The 19,912-nt window shown below is 38.5% G+C and overlaps 1 protein-coding gene across 1 annotated transcript in view; it reads right to left on the bottom strand.

Moving 5' to 3' along the window:
• LOC128379162 (alpha-1,6-mannosylglycoprotein 6-beta-N-acetylglucosaminyltransferase B) overlaps positions 1-19,912 on the bottom strand; it is a 56,701-nt gene that overhangs the window by 25,195 nt on the left and 11,594 nt on the right. The window contains exons 4-8 of the mRNA XM_053338798.1: positions 16,345-16,457; positions 14,734-14,807; positions 13,923-14,090; positions 10,981-11,145; positions 6,627-6,796 (exon numbers count right to left, since the gene is read on the bottom strand). Of these exons, the coding sequence (XP_053194773.1) occupies positions 6,627-6,796; positions 10,981-11,145; positions 13,923-14,090; positions 14,734-14,807; positions 16,345-16,457 (690 nt within the window). The remainder of the gene's footprint in view (positions 1-6,626; positions 6,797-10,980; positions 11,146-13,922; positions 14,091-14,733; positions 14,808-16,344; positions 16,458-19,912) is intronic.

Below are 19,912 nucleotides of genomic sequence, written 5' to 3'. Positions count from 1 at the left end.
ATTGGATATATGCAAATCCGTGGAAACTTTAAGGGAAGTGTAAAAGGATTAAAGTGCATTAAGGAGCCAGAAGTGTGGAAATGGGAGTACACACACACACATACAGTAACACAAGACACAAACAACTCTATCTCTCTTTATCTCCCTCACACATACACACATACAGGATTAAAGGCATTATTTTATCTTTTTTTTTTAACCATTATCAGCTACTCCATGAAAACACACAAATCAACAATGAATTTATTTGTGCAGTCACAGTCTCATATGCCTCCATGATAAACTGTAGAGCTCAATTTTCTTTCAAAAACTATTAAAAACACATAATAGAATCATACTGTATAATGGTGATATTAAATTACAACGAACACAAGTGAGTGCAGTTTATTCTTAGGGTAACCATGAGCATCTGATGTATGCATAACAACTTAATTGTTCTATATATGTTATTAATGGGTTTTGGACAACACAGGAGGCTTAAGCTGTATATATTTTCGGCTGCTCAGACATTGCTGGATTTGGTGTCTTTATGGGATTTTAACAAAAAGATAAAATTACGTCAGCATTACTCTGTCAGACACATGTGCAAATGCGGTATTTCTGTGAGCTATACAGAAAAAAGAACTCAGACTTCAGAAAGGAGGAAATAAATGTGAGAAGATGACGACTGCAAAGAGAAGAACAAAGGTGCAAGACTTGCATAAATTTCCTGACACCGCTTGACAACCACCATCGGGCACAATTTCTCTGTTTCACAGCTGGCTACTAGCACCACAGCAACTCACCAGTTTGGGGAAAGGAAGAGAGGTAGAGAAACAAACGAGTGTACAGTGCTACACAGTTGCACTGCATTACATCTTAAAGGAGGGGCACATATGTCCAACAGAGAGGGGAATTGGCTGAGGCAGATTTCCAGGCACATATGAGGGTCTGTGGCTGGGGGCAAGGAGTTTAGTGAGAGGGGCTCACAGTGTGGGAGGAATGGACATAGGCAGAGAGGAGAGTTGACCTGCCACTGTGTGGAAAGCTGGCCTGGCACAGAGAGCAGGGTCTGGCATGCTAATCAACCACTTGAGACAGCAGGATAGCCAGAAAAGACAAAAACTCAGATGTTGTCTCTCTTATGATCCAATATAGCTCATGTGTCACTTTTAGATTTCATGTTAAAGCAGTTCATTAAACTGATGGCTGTCACAGCACATGAGAAAAACTATTGCTTTGTGCTGAATAACTGTGTAACCATAGAAAGAATAGAGATGACTCCTAATGTTCAGTCTTTATTCAATAAGAAACTAGAAATATATCAATAATACAAACATCTGGGGAGAAAAGAATTTGATTTGAAACTTTGTTTTTTAACTTACTAAGAGGGACTATAGTGCTAAATAAGCAGCTCATTTATATTTCCTCCCATTTTTCACTTCATTTTCTATTCTGGAGGCACTTTTCAGAGCTGTCAACATCACAAGAGGACCTCATTTTCTTAAACTGCAGTAAACAGCATCCTTATGCAACAGAAAATATACCAACTCTGGATGTGTGGGGATGTAAAATCTGAGAGAGAACAGGCTTAAACCACTAAGCGCTTTAATAAATCAAGTATTTTTTCTGTGACAGTCTGTAAAAATGAAAAACAGTGAGCCCTAAATGTAACATATGTCACATATCACACAAAAGGTGATTGCAACACAGGAACCACGGTATACTGTTAACATCAATTAGCCAGTTTATTACACTGTGAAAACAAATCCTTACCATCACCAACTGTTTTTAATAATGCTGCTCTTTTTGTTTTTCACCACAAAGCATAGAAACAAAGGCACATCAATCAGAAGCCTGCAGGGTGAGAGTGCATCAGCACTTATGGAAAGGCGTGACCTGAAACTGGCAGTATAATAAGCCTCGTTGTTTGAGCTTTGAGGAAAAAGCAGCTTTGATTTCACATTTCTAATTTTACACTTCTGCACATGCCTGTCATTTGGTTCACCGTGCAGGATAGGCTGGTGGATTAGACGCATTTGACCTCCCAATATGACATTTTCTTCAGCTACTGTTCACAAAATTCAGGCACGTCACCCTGTTTGCAGAGAGAAACAAGGTGGAATTACCTAGGGACTGTGTTAATGTGCTCTGTCAAGTGCTCCACAGAAGCCCACTAGACATAATTGATATAGAAACGACATTGGCAAAATGCAAAACAGCGCTCAAATCCTGCATGTCAAACCAGAGAATAGAATAGTGGGAGAGCTTGAGATACAATTTGTAACAACAGTGAAATTAAATCAGTGCAAGGAAGAAAGGGAAAGGGGAAGACTGTGCATGGAGGTTAGGCATGGAGTGTTGTTGAAACAGTACTAAAATATTGGTATCTGCAGATTCTTTCTGGGTAACAACACTAGTAGGTGGTGGTGTGTGACAAAACTTACTAAACCCATCAGGCTGCAGCTACCTCTCCCTTCCTCTTTTTCTCTCTCCTCTGTTTCCCTCTCCCATCCTCAGGTGTTGAGACCCTGTGCTCTGTCGCCAGCTAATTACCCGCGTCACTCAGGGAAGGAGATGAGGGGAGATCCCCAAGCGGAAGTGACAGCTGTCTGTGCCGCCCTGCAGACTGCCGTAGGGCCCTCCCTGCAGTGTGCGACAAGTGCCGGTGCCACTGACAGAAATGATGTCACAGAGACACAAGTCTCTGCCTGAATTACAGTAAACTCAGGAATGAAGAGAGACTTCTTGCTCTCTTTTTCCTCTCTCTCTACTGCTCCTGTCGTTTACTCTTTTCTTCATGACTCAGCTTCTTGTCAACAACAATCTCAAATTCATATCTGAATGTTTTCAATACTACCTTCTCTCATTTCACACATATGTATAGAGAAATGGTTCATGAGGGATGCTTTTAGTTTAAGACAGTAGACATTAAATAATAGTCCAGCACTATTAAAGGATAAGATTGGTGCTATGCTATATTTTTCTTACTGTCAGCAATATATAGTGTACTCCTCTGTGTGTCTGTAGAGCTCCATTGTTTTCCAACAACTATTAAAAACACAGAAATGAGACACACTGGTGAACACATTCCTTTATTATGACAAATGTGGGTATTGTAGTTTACTTTGAGTTAATTCCACACACACCGTCCTGATGCCATAAATACTCATTAAAGCACCAAAGTGTGAATCAATGCACAGATGAAAATAATCCCTAGTGAATACTCTATTTTCTCATGTCTGCATAATGTTTGCTGAACGCTACAGTGCCCAGCTTTTTCAGGAATATTACACAAACTTTCTTTTTCCCTAATGGGCTGAGGGTCACAGAAAGAGGACAGAAAAGTCGAAAGCAGTTGAGCGACGGGTTAATCTATTATTAGTTTTGGTATTTTTATGGGATTTTTGCGGGACAGTAACACAAATATAAAATAATACAAACCATATCCTTTAAGTTTATACCACTGACAGTTATTTGATCATATTACGATTCTTGCCATTGTGTTATAGAAGAAATACGATTTAAAAACAGTCTCAATTAGTAAATACTGTTGAGTTTTTACCGACTTCAGTCAGAATCTGCCATGCCTTAAAAGATGTGAGCCAATTTGCTGCTGTTGTCAGAGCAATGGTCGCTCCACCATGACATCCATCTGACAGAGTGGTGTTTTGGATTTCACAGCCTAAGATCATAGATTAGAAAGAGTGTAGAGCAACACGAGCAGTTCTGTCAGGCTGTTATAAGTTTGGTGGGTATTTGGTTATAAACTAAAATATTAGACAAAGTAAAAGCTGGACCTGTTGATGTTGCTACGTAGAATATAATAATAGAATAGACACATACAATAGACACACAAAGTCTATTGCATATGTCGCACATATTGCATATGTTAAACAAGGTAGATGTTTGAAATTATTGGGGGAAAACCAAAATTATTAAAATCGACGGGATGCACAGGTGGTTGAGTGGTTAGAGCGCATGCCATGTACGCAGCCGACCCCGGTTCGAATCCCGATCAGAGGTCCTTTGCTGCATGTCACCCCCGCCCTCTCTCCCATGTTTCCTGTCTGTCTACTGCTTAATAAAGGCATCTATGCCAACAAAATCATTTTAAAAAATCCACCCCGAGATGGACATGAATATCTGTGCCAAAATTTCAGTCCATCCAACGGGTCTCCAGACATTTGAGTCATAATGGCAAATGTCAATCTCGAGGTGGCGCAAGTGGAAAAATTCAATCACTTCAATCTGAACCAAAGAGGTGAAACGACAGATTGACAATGCCATTCCACTGACCAGCCACAAACAGCTACAGTAAAAACAGTGCACATTAACAGCTAAGAAGAAGTGTATCACACTCTTAGATACAAATCTGGGTGATTTACATGGACAGCTTTGCCCTGCTGCTAACACAGACACACTTGGCAAACCAGCTATATAATTATGAGAAATGTATAATTATTATCATAGCTAACATTTCAACCACATCGCTGATTGGTGCATGAGATAGAAATACATTAATATTAAAAACTGAATAATATAATCGCACAATCATTACAATTGTTGGAAAATTACAATTACATACTACTAAGAGGGTGTAATCAGAGAGATCATTTTGTATTGTGTAGGGTGAGGAAAGACAAGATCGTGCAGTGAGTTCATTCCTCGTCCAGATCGACATCTTAGTGGAGCATCTGCAGGGAGAGTAAACCATCATGGAGCAACGTCTGTAAAGAAAAGGCTGTGGCTGTGGAAGTATATGTGAGCATAACTGATTTGTCTAAGCAGGACACCAAAGGGAAAATGCCAGTCAAAGTGACGACTCAGCGAAGCCACCAGAGAGCATGAATGTTGCCAATTAGAGGCAGTTATGTGCAAACCAACCGACTCCCACTGTAACTAAGCTCCCGGTGTGGCTAATCTGTCTATCAGAGAAAACTCTAAACACATCAACAATCCTGTCCACATAAGAGCCACAGCAGGCCACCCAGCGATACTAAGCTCCTTTCTGAAAAGCCTGGGTGGGAAAGTGAAGAGTAGGAAATGTAAATAGATACGAGCCTGAGGGAATACGTGGGAGCACAACCCACATAACGATCTGTCAATTTAAAATAGCATGGTGGAGAGTAAGAGTAAGGGGTGGAGGGATAGGCTCCCTTTTTGTATTCATTAACAGTCACAGATAAGGGATTTATAGATGTCCGGCATCACCATTTACTGGCCAATTTAAGAAGCTTGTAAAAAAATAAATAAATAAAAAGCAAAAAAGGAGTGGGATATGTACACTGGGTTATGTTTTGTGTGGCTGCAAGCAAAGAGGGAATATAGTCTGGGCCTGATAAATCCACTTGGCTTTTAATTCAGCCCTCAATTATATTTTCTCTAAGGCTGAACATTTCATTTCCTGATGAATAGAGTCCAATATAATCTCTAACGGAATACCGCTGCACGCTTAGTTAGATGTACATTCACCAGACCAATAAAATATCAGCTGTCTCTCTCTGCTGTAGCATAAACACTCCAACACACACACATACATAGCGCTAACCTTGGCTGATGTTTACTTGCAGCATTTGTGAGTATCTGACAGAACTTTTTGCAGTTTTCTAAACATTTCTGATGGCGCTCCCGACGGAGGCAGACTGCAGCGATTCAATACACCGTGACACCAATTAGTGGGGTAAATAATAGCTCGGCCGGCAGAAGCATTCCCACTGCGGCATCTTTCCCCACCTCACTGATCTCTCTAGTCTGTTCTTATCAAAGCAGCTTTTCTTCACCGCCTGATATTTAAGATCAAAGGGCAGCTCTAACTCATCAATGCCCTGACCTCTTCCCTTACAACGGTGGATACAGTGTTCAATAACAAGCACGCATTATCATCAGCCTGTCTGCTCCAGCTTCACTCCACCCACTGGCAGAAAAGAATCGACAGCAAATCAAGTCTTGTACACACTCATTTTCCTGACCAGCCAGCGTGAAGCTGGAGCCGTTCTGAAAGATCACAGCTCCGCAAAAACGTCTGAGGCAGGACTAGACCCGTCTGTTTTTCTGAACTCCTCCGATTGCACCTCGCCAGTGTGACAATCAATGACCTTACATTTATAGATGAAACCATCCTGTCTGTGTGACTGGAGGAAATGCTGTATATGTGTGCAACTGTGTGTGTGTGTGTGTGTGTGTCCACTGGCACAAGCACTTATGTTTGTGATGACATGCGACAAGCCCGTTATCACTCTGGAGTCAGTGAGCTGCAGCAGGAAGGAGGTGCATAAACTGTAGAGATGCTGTCAAGCCCTCAGGCTGAAACTGCACTCTGCAGGACGGAGAGATAGCTTATCTGTGTGTGGCCAAAGGTGATCGAAAACAGTGTGTGGGCAACAGTGCTACGATTGGGCTGCTGGTCACTTGCAGAGCATCCAGAAGGGACAATCAAGCATTTTCATTCAACAAATAAGCTAAATAAGAATGTCTGAAAATATGACAGAATTTCTGCTCTGATGCACCAAAGAATTTCACATAAAGTTTGGAGACTTCAGGACTGTGAATCATAAAGTGACTGCAGAAGTCAGAAGTTCTGATTACAGCTTGAAAATGCTTCTTTTTTTTTAAATCAGAGAGAATCAGCAAGAATCTTTACTTACCCATGCAACTCCTTGAGAGAAACAGAGATCTTGAGGTTGTGTCCCAGGACATGAAGAGCTGTAAGGATGTCGGCCCATTGCACCATCTCACCCAGAGGACCCCCTTTCAGGACTTTGGGGCTGAAGACATCCCCTGACTCCTCTGTCAGAAAGCCCACATGGACTAGAATCTGAGCACAGAGGAAGAGGAGTAATTAATTCATTTTTTTGTTAAACAATTTCTGCACTGTTATGGTAGAGAGTGAGCCATTATTTCCATCAATGTTTGATTTTTCTATTCAGAAAGTCTCACTCCACGATGATTGATTGAGATTATGTGAGAGTAGTTTTTCACAAACGCTTCAGAAAATTCACATACACTTCTATGAATAAATTTAGATATTTGGCATGGATCGGTGATGTCAGATTTTAAATATAATTGAGTATCTAATGAAAGCAAGAAACCACCAATGCAACTCTCAAGAAATACAATCAACTGTGCATAAAGTTGATTGAAAATTGACCTGCTGAGAGCTAATTGATATGCAGAATGGCACACGAGCAGTTTAATTGCTGATAGGGAAGGATGGAATTTCCAGGCTGTTAAATATGTAATGAAATTAGATTTTTCAAAAGATGGCAGCATGGATTTTTTTTTTTTTTCAAAATTACTTTTGTCTTGAAAAAACTTTTAATGACAATCTACTACACCACACATACTCACCAACATGATTTGTTTAGGGATGAGAAAGTGACAGATAACTGATCAATATAAGCCCTTTTTACACCTGGTTTGCTTATTTTCCATCAAACTGTCTCCGTGGAAAAAAACTACTTAAAAACAGTAAAGTTTTTAAATGTCTCCTAAATCATCCTCTAAAGAGTTTCTGAATAACTTTGATGAGACTAAAAGATCATGTAGCTGAAGATTCCAGTTTCATTTTACATCAACAAGGTCAAGATTAAAAAGATGTTAGAGATTTTTGAGAGCCATATTAAAAAAGTCATTTTAGGATCTATAAACTCTCACTTCACTGACTGGTCCGGTTCATATCTCACTGAGCCACACTTTCAGGCTTAAATTTGATCAAATATGCCAGAACCACTCAATACAACCTCAGTAATTCATCTAGGACACAAATAAAGCATCGTGTTCATGTCATTGTACCTCGAGTTACAATACAACCTGTAATGTGACTGTGACGGACATGGATACTGAGTAAAGACTTTAGAAACTGGTTCCTTCACTCAAACGCTGAAAGCACAGTGCACATCAAGAACAGAAAGAGAGAAGAGGAAGTAAGAAAAAAAACAAGACAGGTGGGACAGAGACCTTACATAAAACATCTCTTTTCAACAAATCAGTTGCTATTTCTGTTTTCTCAACAGCACTCAATGTTCCAGCGATGAAAGCAAAGCCTGCAGGGCCTGGTTAATGGACAGTAACCATTACTGTCAAACACACCATTACAATAAACAAAGCTTGCTCCCTGGTGGGGAAGAAGCAGGCATTTGGGACGAGTGTGATGTTATTAACAGAACAGGCTTTGATTTATCCGACTGAAAAGCTCCCTGGCCGATAAAAGAAACAGTCTTACAAAAAAAAAAGCAGAACGCTAGGGTACTGTCAGCTCGTTTTCAAAGAGCAAAACACTATAAATGAGTTTCTATCGTTCTCCATGTTTCATTGGAGCTTTCTAAGTTTCATGCCGCTTTTCAACTTAAGAGGGATTTGTGTAGAAGTGTCCACTGTGCTTAAAATGATCTGGTGAAAGTAAGATCTACATACTTCTTCACTTTAGTCCACTTTACTATGAAGCAAGCCTACACATAATGACACTCAGCTACTATATATTCATAGGATGCTGGATAGGGAACTGTGTTGAAGAAAGGTCAGAGATGAGCAGGGCTTCAGGCAGAAGCAAACTTGAAATGCCCCAGATAAGGTCTTGTTTTTTTCTTGTCATGAATCACTTTATGAACATTAATGATGATGTTTTGCTTGCAGTGCTGATCTTTAACAGTGTTGAGTATGTACACAACAGTACTGTATGTTCCTAATACTGTACTGACATCACATTTGAAGCTAAAAAGAGCAATGTAAACATGATATGAAGTAAGAATACTAAACACATAAGGATGTAAAATATCTTGCTCGTCATTTTATGATTAATTTAAAGGAGTATTCAGGTGATTTCAGTAATATACTTCCATAATGATATATGGGGAATATGAAGTGGCAGTTTAAATGAGAGAAACATCAATATTAATGTAGCAGTAAACTAGATGTAATGATTTTACAGCACTGCAATGTACAGCATAATTATTCCTTATTTATAGTGTCCCAGTATAGCACATTACAGTCTATGATACTGACTCATACATGTAGGTACAAGGGAACTAAATGTGAAGTTAGGCAAGAAGGAGATACTGTAACAGGCTGTGAACTTACATTGGATTTACACTGCAGTTTTGTTTAGTTTTTTATTTTTAATAAGTTGCATACTGTAGAGTAACAACATAATATTGATCATTTTCCACCACTGTCTTAGTTCACTTGTATTTATGGTAGAAATGTTTCTCTGCCTTCTGTATTCAGCTTTACAGAGTGCTACACAACTTCCCACCTTCCCCCAAACTTCCAGCTTTATTGCTCAGTAATGGTCATAATGTACTCTGTTAGATTAAAATAAGAACTTTAAAAAGTACATACAGTACACATTATATTTTAATTTAGAGATTTTTACTTCCTTATTCCCAATTTACTTCACATCTTGTGCCCTTGTACCAACGTGTATGTACCGGTACTTACAGTGCTGTGGTATTGTTAGTACAACAAAAATCAATCTTTAAAATTGGGAATAATTATGCTATAAACTGTGTTATCAATATGTGGTTAATACTTATATGTTGTATATAAACTTAACTGTGTATAAGATAGATGAGACAGAGAACAGAATAACTGATGATTTAGTTAATACTACCAAAAGCTGCAAACATTAAACATTTGAGTTAAAAAACATCTTTTTTCCTTGGCATTCAGTCCCAGCTAGGCGAGAATCCTTGGCTTCCTACTTTTATTTTATTTTTTTACTTTTTATTTGTTTTTATTCTAATTTTAGTTTTTAAATTGAGCTCTTACTATTCCTTTATTGCTTTTATTTATTATTATATTGTGTGTGATTATATTGTATTTTAATAACTGTACAGCACTTTGGCTCAACTGAGGTTGTTTTTGAATGTGCTTTATAAATAAAGTTGACTTGACTTGAGTTTTGGAAATGCTGCTGGAGTTTATGTGTCAATTTTTGAGACTGTAATAGTGAAGATTAGATAGTGATACTGTCAGTGTGGCATAGTTTAACCTCTGTGGGCCTGAAACAAAGTCAACTGATGAGCTGGATTTTTTAAATATTCTATTTTTACAACTGTTCTTCTGGAGCAAAAATAAATAAATAAGTGAGCAGCACACGGTAAAAGAATACTGCTGGCACCATGCAGGCAGCAATAAAAGAATGTTTCAACACTGTACAAATCATAGAGTCATCAAACTTATGAAACAACCAAAAATAAGCAAAAATAACACAGCAATCAAAAAGATGAAAGTGGTTTTGGAAAACTGAGTTGACAGTGTGAGATTTTGTTTGGTAGGTTATCATCTTAAATGACAGATATAATGACAGAAATTGAACATGTATTTGTTATTGAAGCAATTTGCTCACCACAAGAATATAAACCTAAAAAAAAACTACACAACAACAACAACAACAACAACAACAAAAAAAGCACTCTACCGGGTCATTATCTTAAAAGTGATCTAGTAAAGGATTTAACATATCCACCAGGAGGGATCTAATGTCATTGCCTTTTCATCAGACTTTGTGGAAATGTCCCTGTAAATGTCAGTGGTGAAAGCGCACTAAAGCCAATCAATGCCTGCGAGGAGTTACCCTCCTTCATTATCTCCTCATGTCTGTAACTCAACATACTGCGACTCACACTGAGTAGCCGGAATTAAGAGGAGAAAATGTTAGCCCAACAAAATGTCACAGCTGTTCTGGTGACTGGGGAGCCTTGCATTTGAGCATTAAAAGACTGTCTGGCTTTCTCAGAACTGTTTGATCCAAAACATCTTGTGCCTGTGCTGGGTTTTTTTTTCTTTTTATGCATAAACAGATGGATTTACATCAAATTAGGAGCTAAGGAATATGTTTCTAGACAGACAACTGAGAAAAGGACTTTAACCGGCTCCTCATCCGTAGTCTTTGCAACCACAACACATTGAAAAGATGAAATCACAACACAGACTTGCTTTCCTGTCCTACACTCTTATCCTCTAGTTTGTGCAGATGCATATTTCTATGCCTCATATTACCCTTTTCTGATCTCTCCAGTGGTTGCGGAGCTTATCATTCAGCCGTCGAGCAGCAGAGGCCCACTGTGCTGCCAGTCTGCGCATGCGTCTCTTCATGAAGCTCAGGGATTCCTTTCCAGTGCCCACCTGCTCCAGCAGAGTCCCGATGTCAGATTGGAAGACAGCCTGGATGACAGGAGCATAAAAAAAGTGTAGAGAACTGTTGATTTGATCCTTTCCCCAATGTTTTATTTATTCATGTTAACCTTGTGCAGAAGTTCTACACCATAAAATACTAAAGGCGAGCATTAAGATTTATAACTTGGCCTGAGGCAGAAGGGGAGAGATGCCTGAAGACTAATACAAAATAGACAGTGTATACTAGTGGAACTATTTTCATTGGACTGAGTGGAGGTGTTTATAGAATACAGACAGGAAAATATTAAATAGGTTAACTAACATAATGTAGTCATTATATATATATATATAGTCACATTCATAGTTTTTATCTCTGCACTAAATGTTATTTAATTTATATTGTTTGATGTAAAGTTGTTGTGTTATATGTGCCTTGTAAGATGATGTAAGATGGTGCTGTGAAAGGCACATTTAAAGCGACTCTTACCTTTCTTGCATTTCACACAGCACTTTGAAAAAACTTGAGCAGCAGCCACCCCTCCTCCCTCCTATGCCCCTCCGCGAACGTGCACTACAATAAAATGTTCTGACATATACATATCCTCATAATAATAATAATAATAATAATGATAATAATAATGCATTTTATTTAAAGCTAACCTTACCTTTGTTACATTTTTACGCATTTTTTGTTTAGGTTAAAATGCTATTAATAAGGTAATGGCACTCTAAAATGAAACTCATCATTATTCCATTCTCATAATATTCTGTGAAAACTCTGACCAATCATATCATTCAGTCCGAATGATATGATTGGCCGAGCGACCTGCCTGTTTTCCCCTTCCGCATTACGTAATCACGCGTGCACCCCCACCCAGAAGAGAGTCTGTTGTGGATCCACGGCATTATAATACATCTATGATCCACGGAGATAGCCGTAAACAGACAGTAGAGACTGACAATGACAGACTTCCACCTCCAGCCACTCCCACGAGGAAAAATAAAACTATATCAGAAAACTATTGTAGTACACGTTAGCGGAGGGGGAGTGCGGGGGTGAGACATAGGAGGGAGGAGGGGTTGTTGCTGTTCAAGTTTTTTCAAAGTGCTGTATGCAATGCAAGAAAGGTAAGAGTCACTTTAATATAGAAAGCAAATATGATAATTAATTTCTGGTGTGATATTAGATCAAAGAACGTGCTGGAAACCTCATATCATATGTGTGAGCAAAACTGCCAATGTTGGGAAAAGCAAAGCACATATTGAATCATAAAGCCTTATACACATTGTTTTGCTCATCGTATTACTGTATCTGATGAATTATTGTGTGATGATGTGGGGTAGCATCTACAAAAGTGCCACATACTCATTATAGACACCACAAAAAAATGCCATGAGGACAGTTAATAATGTAGAGTTGTGTGAACACACTAACAAGCTGTTTTTAAAGACACAAGCTTTGAAGTTAATGGTTCTGGTAGAATTTAGGACTGCACAAATTATGTGCAAAGCAAATAATAATGTCCTTTCTTGCAACAGACAAACACATTCTTAGACAGAGAGTGGGATTACAACTTCAGAGGCAAAATTAATTTAAAAAAACATTGTGTTTGTACCACTCCTAAGAGCATGTGTATTTCAATTTGTGTTTTGTTTTTTTTCTGTGTGAGTGTTGGGACATGGTTAATGGGTGCCTGCACGATGGCTATGTATGTGTAAATATGATAAAAATGAAGGTAATTAGACTTAAATAAATTTTAAAGGTATACATACATATTGAGGTAATTATGTATGTGTATATAATAAACATTAAGTTCATTATTTAAGTTTAAAAAAAGGGGGTAGGAACCTAAAAGTGTCCTACAAATAATATCTATTTATGTTTGGTGAGATATTGCTGCTCATTTCATTGGTTATTCTTGCTTTGTTTTCTTATTTATTATATATTTGTTACATGTTCAAAATAAAATAAAAAAACAAAACAAAAAAGAAAGCTTGTCATAACTTGTTATCTGCTAGTGCCCTGCAGCCAAGCCTCTCAGACAAGTTGCCTCAGGGATTCTTGGATCATCCTCATAAATAGTCCACTCTTATTTTACATCTCCTCCTCTGCCTGCTGTACAGTAATCACTGCATCACAGCACAAGGTCACCATAGGAGTATTAATCAGTAAAGTAACTGCTTGGGGGGCACCGAGTAATTATAAATATATAGAAGAGTAATCTGATACACAAAATCACAAAACTGTCCGTCTCTCTCAAACACACATACACCATAGAAGAAGTCTCTCAGAGTAAAAATATGCGGAGTTGTACTGTACTCTCATAATGAAGGTGAAGTATTGCTTTCAAGAGCAACTTATGTATGGCACAGCAAAATGCAGAGTACCCAGGGGAAGCCTTGGGATGAGTCTCAGTGAATACAGGCTGGCAATTAGAGCAGAAGGTAGAGATGCAGAATAAATTCACATCAGGTCTCATTGTGCTGTTACGTTACTCCAGGGATGAAAAAGGAGAGGAGGCAAGGAGTGGGGAGTGATTGTCAGTACGCCATGTGTTGACTCTGAAACTAAAAATCTAAAGAAGACAGGAAAGCAAATACAAGAGCAATGAAAACTGGTAATGACAGCTAGAACAGCGCTCTATACAAGGGATAGAGAACTTTGAAGTTTAGCATTCTGCTCTTCTTATTTTCATTTTGACTCATTTTCATCCTAATTTTATCAAAGATTGTTTGCATGAGGAGACTTTAGACTACCATGTGCCTCTTTTTACCTGCCAAAAAAATTAAGTCATTTAAATTAAGTCATCTGAAAGTCATCATACCTGTCTCTTGGGTGGAGGCTTCAAAGTGGGCGTAACAGTCTGGTTTCTCCAGGCCAGCGGGGGGCAAAACCACTCCACCTCGCTCAGATAGATGAGGAAGGAGCAGTCAGAGCCGTCCACACCATAAAATGCATAGCAAGGGTCCGAGGTCCAACGAGCACGCATCCACTGGAAGACAAAGACTCAATCTGTTATCTCAAGTATATTTGAACAAAACTAGTATTCGCAAACTCAGCAAAAAAGTGGTTTAAATGGTCACCCCTTATGTCCAAAAGGGGATTGTTTGACAATTTAACTTCAACTTCATTTTGATGCCACTGGTGACTCTTTTATTACAGGATACAAGCACAGAAAGAATTCCCCATTGTCTTTATTAATTGCTTAATTAACTGATACTCTGAAATCAAGTATCCCATATAACTGGCAGCTTATAATTGGTTCTCATTCAAGGGGTCAGAATGACTGTCCTGATGAAAAGCTGTGGTGTGGATACTTGTATTTTTGCTGCCAATTTGAACAATCTGTTAAGGCTGTAATTAATATAATGCATGCATATACAATGTTTTTATATAACCTTATTTTGTTAATTTTTTATTATTCTCTATATTCTGTTTTTCTTTGCTGTCACTTGGTATAATTTGTTGCAATGAGAACCCAGTGCTCCACAAGGAGCCCTTAAGCATCCTCTTATCTTATTATACAAAATTTATGTTGCACCAAGGTGAGTCACTGAGAGAAAGAGAGGACAAAGATATCCTTTGCTCTGTGTGAAATGGTTGTTTTTAACTTAAAGTGAGATATGAAAACTTACATCCATCTTACTGGGGCAGTCTGGATAACGGGGATCTTTAGGTACCTCGCATTGTCCTAATGCTCCATCCCTTACTGCAGGAAAAAAAAAATGCAGGGTGTTTATCAAAGCCTTTGCACTCCAACAAAAGACCACACACCAGACACCAGCACAAATCAGCAGTAATAAAAGCTTAAAGAGAAACACAAAGAGGAAGGTGAAAAGAACATGCTGGCAGGGATCCAAAATATCTACATACTGAATGCTTAGAAAATCAAACGAAGCATCTGCTCGGTGTGTTTCTAGTCTAAAAACTCAATCAATATATCCTGTTTTTATAAGGCTTAATTTTACAACACAAAACATTATCAACACTTGTTTTGGTGGTCCCTATTCCTCATAAGACTAAACGATTAATATTGACCGATCAGATCTTTACAACATTTCCTCTGGGCATTAAGTCCATTTATCTTTAGCCTTACAGTATACAGGACATCCTCTTGCCTTTGGGATGAACAGAGATAAATTAGAGAATATGTCTGGCTAACAAGCTCCTGGAAAAGCTTGGCCTCCCCTGCTGAATAGCCACGTCTCTGTTCCAACCCACTCACTGGATTTACTATAGATAGATTGCATTAGTGTGATTCATAAAAATCATCATCTTTCCCCCTCTCTTCTTTCTTGCTCCCCCCTTTCAATACTTCCTGTCTCTTTCTATCACTTAGTTGACTCTCTTTTCTTTCTACCTCTCCCCTCCTTCCTCTCCCTGCCTTTCTTCTCCTCGAAGCCCAGTGTTATACGGAGCCTAATTAAAGGAGCAGTTGCAGCTCCTCTGCCAGCATCCTGCCAAGCGTCGAAGAGCACAATCACAGACAAATAATTGCCAGCCATTCTGTCTGATTAGCATGATAACGACAGACCTCTCACGATGAAAAGTGAGGCTGCCTGCCGCTGTCAACACGTAGCTAGATTCAGATTGGCCTTACTTAAATGATACCAGACATGACACCAGAAAAATGTGACACGTTAACGAGATGGTGTGTTGAATTGTTTTCTGTCACTAAGAGCAAAGCAGTGGATACAGAGGAGGAGCCGAATCCTGGATTAAACATGCTGTCCAATTTCTATTCTGCACCCAATAAAGAAATTGAGCATGAAGGCTAATAAAAAGAAGCTGACAGACCTGGATCCCATTAACTAGAAGGTAATTCATCATCATGATTTAAGCATTCAGGCTTTCATTTGGTTATGATATGGCAGCAACTGTGGAGGACTGTATGTGCAGTGGTGCGCTGGAGCTCCTCCAACCTGACACAAATTGTGGCTTGCTATTTGAGTGGGCAATGCGCCGTGAATAATGTCTGTCATGTTCTATATGATCAATCACCAACTGCAAGTTAGACATAAATTGTGCATTCAAGTGTTCGACTGGATCCAGGCTTGACAGCCAGGCTTATGTGGGCAGAGAGGAAAGCGTTTTCAGATTGGATGGATTTAAAATGGACAGAGGGGATACATCTGAAAGGCTACAGCTATATTTGGTATTCTCCAGGTATATGAGTGGGCAGTGGGCAGGCTGTGTGTGTGTGTGTGTGAGTGTGAGAGTGCATGCATGCGTGTTTTAAACCTTACCCCGGTTAGTGGTGGTCATGCTGCGCTGTAGGATCTGCTCCACCCTCACCGCCATGTCAGACATGTTCTGAGCTATGGCCTGGATCCGCTCCACCAGCCCTATAGGCTGAATCCTGACACACAAAGGGGGAAGAGAATGACTAAAAAAAATATATCCAGCAGCAACCAAATTTTAATGACCCGAATTCTTTTCAAACAGCAATCAGACTGCACAACATTTATTTTATAGCTTCCTTCCATCCAGCATTTGTGGTTTTTTCCAGTCTTAACAGTGAGTGTGAAGTAGCGGAAGAAATGTTAATTGTCTAGAACTTCAGGCGTGAAATCGAAAAAGCTTTTAAACACTGACAGATAAATTATTTGTTGAGATAAAAACGTGACTGAGCATATTAAAGTGGGTCCTTGGGGGAAATTAAAAAAGAAAAGAAAAAGAAGACAATTAGGTTGTTATGTGTTTCACTGCACATGACCTCTGTGGTCTAAAAGCTGTTGGCAAAACAATCAAGAAGCAATATTTACAATGGGGAAGGAAATATGGGAGATGAAACACAGAGAATAAAGAAAGTGGAGCAGTTGCAGTACAGTTTTATAGTTTCAGCAGATTTTAGAAATTCTGAAAGATATGCAACTACTAATTATTTAGATTATAAATTATTTTATGATGGAAAATAATTATATGCAATTACAATTTTTGCCATATCCCAAGATGAGGTCTTGTCTATGGTCCAAAAGATTCAATTTATAATTGTATACACAGTGGAAATCAGCAAATGTTCACATTTCAAAAGCAGAAAACAGCAAATATTTGACATTTTGTGTTGATAAATGTTTTTTTTCTTGATAAATGATCGATGATAATAATACAATTTTCTGGTGATTATTGAGTATTAATCGATTAACCAGTTTAGCAGTTTAAGACTATTGATTTTGTAAAATCCTGTAATGAGCATTTTGGTAGTATTTCAATATAAACCTTCTATATGAGACTAAAAGTAAAGTTTAGTCATAATCATATTTTCAGACTATATTACTTTGCGTCAGGACAGCCTGTGAATACTTTATGTTCGCAGTTGCCAGTGGATCCCATTAATTTTGTGGAAGTCCTTTAAAGTGAGATCCTTGTTTTTACACAGCTCAACAAATATGCAGAGTAGACCCAGAAGATCTAACATGACACAACTTCAGAGAAAAATAAAACTTAACCCCAAACTTTTGCACATCAATACATCACTTTAATGATGTGTGCTGCCCATTATATTCAACCAATGTTAACCAGTGTAACTTCTCTATCATTGCCCTGATTTATATGAAAACAAATACTAAAACGAATTATTTTAATGAGCCCTATGTAGTTGTATTTCTGGAGTTTATATTGCTCATTAAAAAATCTTGGAATATGGAAACTCGAGAAATTCACACCAAAAAAAAAAGAATTTAAAAAAAGAATGATGGTTTTTCATTGGATGTAACTCACATTGAGGCGGCATGTATTTCTCACTCTTGGTGTGTGTGTGTATGTGTGTGTGTGTGTGTGTGTGCCAGGGGAAAGCAATCTAACTGTGCTTATATGCATAACTTAACATAATCCTAAACCCCAATTTCATTTTTTCATGCAGTGCCCAAGAGGCAAGTGAAAGCCAAACCTTCTCTTCTATAGTATCCTTTAGAGCAGTAGGTCAGCACAAATTAATTGCCTATTACACACACCCACACACACACAGGGAGAGAGAGAGCAACGATATTATACAGTGGCACAAAAGCCTTTACTTGTGCAGACGTCTCACATATAACCATACCATATTTATATTGCAAAGGCTGTGACCCAGAGAGGCTATCAGCTGTTGAAGAGCAATAGGACTACCTAATTACTTTTTGAACAGGTGGGCAAAGTTTTTCCTGTGTGAAGACTTCACATTCATCTCTAGAGTTAGCCCTGACAGAGTTTTTTAATCACCTTAGTGAGCCAGAATTGAGCTAAGAGAGATTATCATTAGAAATATTTCCACCACCAAGTTGAATTAAAAAACTTATTGGACTTTGTCACTGTAACATTTCCAGTGCCTTCCCTGAGAGGCCAATTAAATAATTGTTTGAACTATATAACTTATAGTATATCCACAGGGCATTTGGTAGAGAAAATTAAATTATGTAAGTTTAAACCCAAACTGCAAATAAAAATGATAAAAATGCAGAATACAATAAAAGTTGTTCCCCTGGGCGTTTGAAAAGCAGGAGTAAGGTGAGGTGGTGCATCTCTTTTGTCATTGTTCATTATTTCCAGTGGCCGGTGATGTTGTAGATGACAAACATTACAATACCTTTTGTTGCATTATAAGAGGTAATTACATTATTGTGTGTGAGAGAGCAGGCTTTATTGAAGAGGATTTCAGAGGATCTATTTCCCAGCTATGTGGAACACGGGGGGCGATGTCCAGGAGGGAAACGGTCAGCAAATGCAAAAACAAGAAGGAGCTTCCTCTTCTCAAATCCTGAGCAGGTGCAGGCATGAGAAAGGTCTGTTGCTGTGGCAACCACAGAGCACACACACAACTCTGGGCTGGCAGCTTCAACATGTCCAGCAAGACCCCATGCTCTTTTTTTTTTCTTTTTTAAATATATGACAGTCTCTTTTATTTCTTCCCAAGGAGAGGGAAGGGGTTATTCTAATGCATATAATCTTCTTCAACACCAGGTTATGCAACACAGGGCTCTTTTCACTACATGCACCTACTCTACTGGGATGCCCCAGGCTCTGCACTTGGCCCTCTTTCTTTCTTCACTGTATATCACTCGGGTCCTCTTCAGCCTTCATGTATTTTTATCTGATCACTGCTATCCAAAGAAATTCAACTTTGGCACACAGGTCGAGCTGGAGAATTAGATCGAATATTCTCCAGACCACCGCAAGTCCAACTTTGACAGTTTTGAGCTCCTGTTCTCTCATCAGCTTTCTATTACACTGACAGCACTTCAGTGACCCCTTCAACTATCCTCCACTTGTTCTGTAACTGAGGTCAACTAATAAACAACTCTATTATGGAAGGCCATCAGTCACCATAAGAAGGCTGTCCTAACAAATGGATCACATTGTGTATAAACCATACACTAAATAACCTTGACTTGATCAAATTACTTTCCATCTTGTTTCTTTTACTATTTAATTGACACAACAATAATTATCAACAACAGATAAGCATACACACATGGAGAAAGTAACCACTCAAAATATGCACTCATTTTAAATTTACTTCATGAGAAAATGATCATAGCCTAAAGACTGCTATTTGCTCCCTCAGTAGTGTAAAACTACAATTTGATTGCAATTGATAAAATAATCTCATTATGGGGTTCATTTAGTAGCTGTTTGATCATATCAAATGAGATGGAATTTGCCCAATGTCATATTGTTCAAATTCTTTGTGAGCCCTTTAAGCATAATACAACCAGGAAATCCATGCTGATGAATATCATGTGATATGATCCGGAAACCTTACTAAATGGACTTTGAGGTACCATTATTTTGCCAAATCTTGTTTTCAAGGTCAAGAATGAACTTTCATGACTTAAT

Source organism: Scomber japonicus, chromosome 18, assembly GCF_027409825.1.
Source record: "Scomber japonicus isolate fScoJap1 chromosome 18, fScoJap1.pri, whole genome shotgun sequence".
Lineage (NCBI taxonomy): Eukaryota > Metazoa > Chordata > Actinopteri > Scombriformes > Scombridae > Scomber > Scomber japonicus.
The sequence above is the reverse complement of the archived record's forward strand: the minus strand, read 5'-3'. Positions and strand labels throughout refer to the sequence as shown.